Here is a 2,719-nt window from a genome sequence, read left to right on the forward strand (position 1 = left end):
CCAAAAAAAAAAAAAAAAAAAAAAAATTGGTCTTTCGAATAGAAGAAAAGTTGCCAGTGCTTCAAGCAATCTTAAAATACTAAAACACAGGTATTGCTTCTCACTGGTCATTTTCTGGACTTGGCTTAGCCACATTGGGAGGGTCCCACCAGAATCCGAGAAATAAAATTTGATTGTAAAGTGCAGTCAAATCTTCTTTGCACTGAACACCCCCACCACTTCTGCTGTTTTGTCCTCTAGGTATAAACTGTTATGTTCCTCAGTCTGTACATAAGGAAAAATAGACATTGATTCTTGGATTTATTTTCAGATTACCATTCTGACTTCCCAACCTGGTAAAGAGGTGGTCAAACAATTGGAGGAAGGGTTGAAAGATACAGACCTCGTCAGAGTTAGGAGGCTTCAGGTTGTTGAAGTCACAAAGGGAATCCTAGAATATGTGGACTCAGCATCTCCTATTGAAGAGCACAGCAATGATGGTAAGAATTTTGTACAACAAGGTAAAAAGAATGGTAAGAATTGCAATGAGTAGTCTTTATAGGTCATGAAGATTATTTTCCACAGTCTTTTTGTATTATTAAATCATAAAAGAAGCCAACAGACTTCACTGTGGTTCAGACAGATGTTCTAGGTGCTAGAGTTGAATTTTTTTCCCCTTTAGGAATTTCTTTTTTTAAAATTTCTTAATAATTATTTTATCTCAGAAACAATATATCCTAACAATAAAAACTAAAATATTATAAATATTAAAAAAGTAAAAAATGACTTCTTCCTGTAATCACTTTGAAGAGGTTGAGGTATCTCTCCTAACATTCCTTTACACACACACACACACACACACACACACACACACACACACACCCCATAATATTTTAATGAGATTATGACATACCTAATATTCTGAAACTTTCTTGTATGTTGGACAGTTATGTAATTATTTATAATGTCTCATTTTTAATGGCTGCTTGATTTTTCATTGTGTGGTTGTACCATGGTTTGTTTAATCACTAAATAATGAACAATATGGTTTATGACATGTTGCTATTATAACCAGTGCTGCACACAGGATCCTGCTTGGGATTTAATGCTCTTTGTTGCTGTCTTAAAATTTTTGATAATTTTATCATTGAATTTGTGTTATGTAAGTTAAGCCTGGTAGAACAGAGGAGTGTGTGCCAGAAGCGTAGAGCCTTCGTTCATATGTGCTCTGATTTCTGCCTCCTTTCCTCCTTCGCAGAATGGGAAGTTTACTTATTTGCCAGTTACCATTGCTGGCCTCTGTTCCCCTGCCGGGTAGGGGCCTAGACACCTGGGTCAAGGTTTGGCACAATTCCTTTTGTGCTGAGTTGCAGGAGGAGGACTCCAGGTACCTGTGAGATTCTACACTCACTTAGCAAGTATTCAGTGCCTAAGAGAGTATGACATTAATAGCAAAAAACCCCAGAAAAACCACCATGACATGATGAAAAAGATGAATAAGTTCTACAGCTCTTCTGTATAACATTATACTTAGAGTTAAAACACTGATACTAACCGGGCTCGGTGGCTCAGCCTGTAATCCTGCGCCTTTGGGAGGCTGAGGTGAGTGGATTGCCTGAGCCCGCAGGTTCGAGACCCGCCTGGGCAACTTGGCGAGACCTCATCTCTACAATACATCAAAAAAATTAGCTGGACATGGTAGCACGTGCCTGTAGTTCCAGCTACTCGGAAGGCTGAGGCAGAAGGATCGCAGGAGCCCAGCAGGTCGACGCTGCGGTGGCCAGGAGCGGCCACTGCACTCCAGTCTGGGCAACAGGGTGAGACTCCAACTCAAAAAAAAAAAACCACTGATACTGTACACTTAATTGTTAAAAAGGTAGCTCTCATGTTCAGTGTTCTTGCCACAACTTAAAAAACAAAACATACACACACACACACAAAAATGATATCGCAAGAAAGAAACCATGGAAAAAAAGGAAAAAGTTTTATATTTTAGTACTGTTAACAGCATTTTTTCCCCTGATTTTTGAACAAAAGGCTCTGCATTTTCACTTTGCTCTGGAATCACAAATTATGTAGCCTTCTCTGTTTGTGTGTGTAATTGTGCATTTGTGCAAGTGTTTTCTGTCAAATTCCTAAGGGAATAAATAAAGTCAGTAGGGGCCGGGGCAGTGGCCCTTGTTATCCCAGCACTTTGGGAGGCTGGAGTGGGAGAGTTGCTTGAGCTCAGGAGTTCAAGACCAGCCTTGGCAACATAGCCAGACCTCATCTCTTAAAAAAAAGTCAAAAAATTAGCCGGGTTTGGTGGTGTGCACTGGTAGTTATACCAGCTACTTGGGAGGCTGCGGCTGGAGGGTCACTTTAGCCTAGGAGTTTCGGGTTGCCATGAACCGTGATCATGCCACTGTACTCCAGTTTGGGTGACAGAGTGAGACTCTGACTCAAAAAAAGAAAAAAAAAAAAAAGGAAAGAAAGTTACTTGGAGGTATTCGGGGGGGCCAGCCCCCGAAAAGAGATTTAGGGGGTCCCTTGGAAGGTGTGATGGTGTTGGCGATTCATAGGGATAGATATTGTTAAACCCAAAATTCAGAATCCGAGAGACCACCAAAGAGCCAGCTCTGATGCAAAAACACAAGGGTCTTTATTCAGGCTCGAGTCTGGGCTCACACCTGAAGCAGCAGCTTCAGGGACGAGAGCCCTGATCCAGTATGGCAAGCAGTTTTTATGCACAATTACAGAG

At 41.0% G+C, this 2,719-nt stretch overlaps 1 protein-coding gene across 1 annotated transcript in view; it reads left to right on the top strand.

Moving 5' to 3' along the window:
* LOC103267276 (meiosis 1 arrest protein-like) overlaps positions 1–2,719 on the top strand; it is a 40,763-nt gene that overhangs the window by 35,522 nt on the left and 2,522 nt on the right. Inside the window, exon 3 of the mRNA XM_021715956.1 lies at positions 311–512. Coding sequence (XP_021571631.1) covers positions 311–512 — 202 coding nt within the window. The remainder of the gene's footprint in view (positions 1–310; positions 513–2,719) is intronic.

Source organism: Carlito syrichta, unplaced genomic scaffold, assembly GCF_000164805.1.
Source record: "Carlito syrichta isolate Samal-C Ts95f unplaced genomic scaffold, Tarsius_syrichta-2.0.1 Scaffold308093, whole genome shotgun sequence".
NCBI classification, from domain to species: Eukaryota; Metazoa; Chordata; class Mammalia; order Primates; family Tarsiidae; genus Carlito; species Carlito syrichta.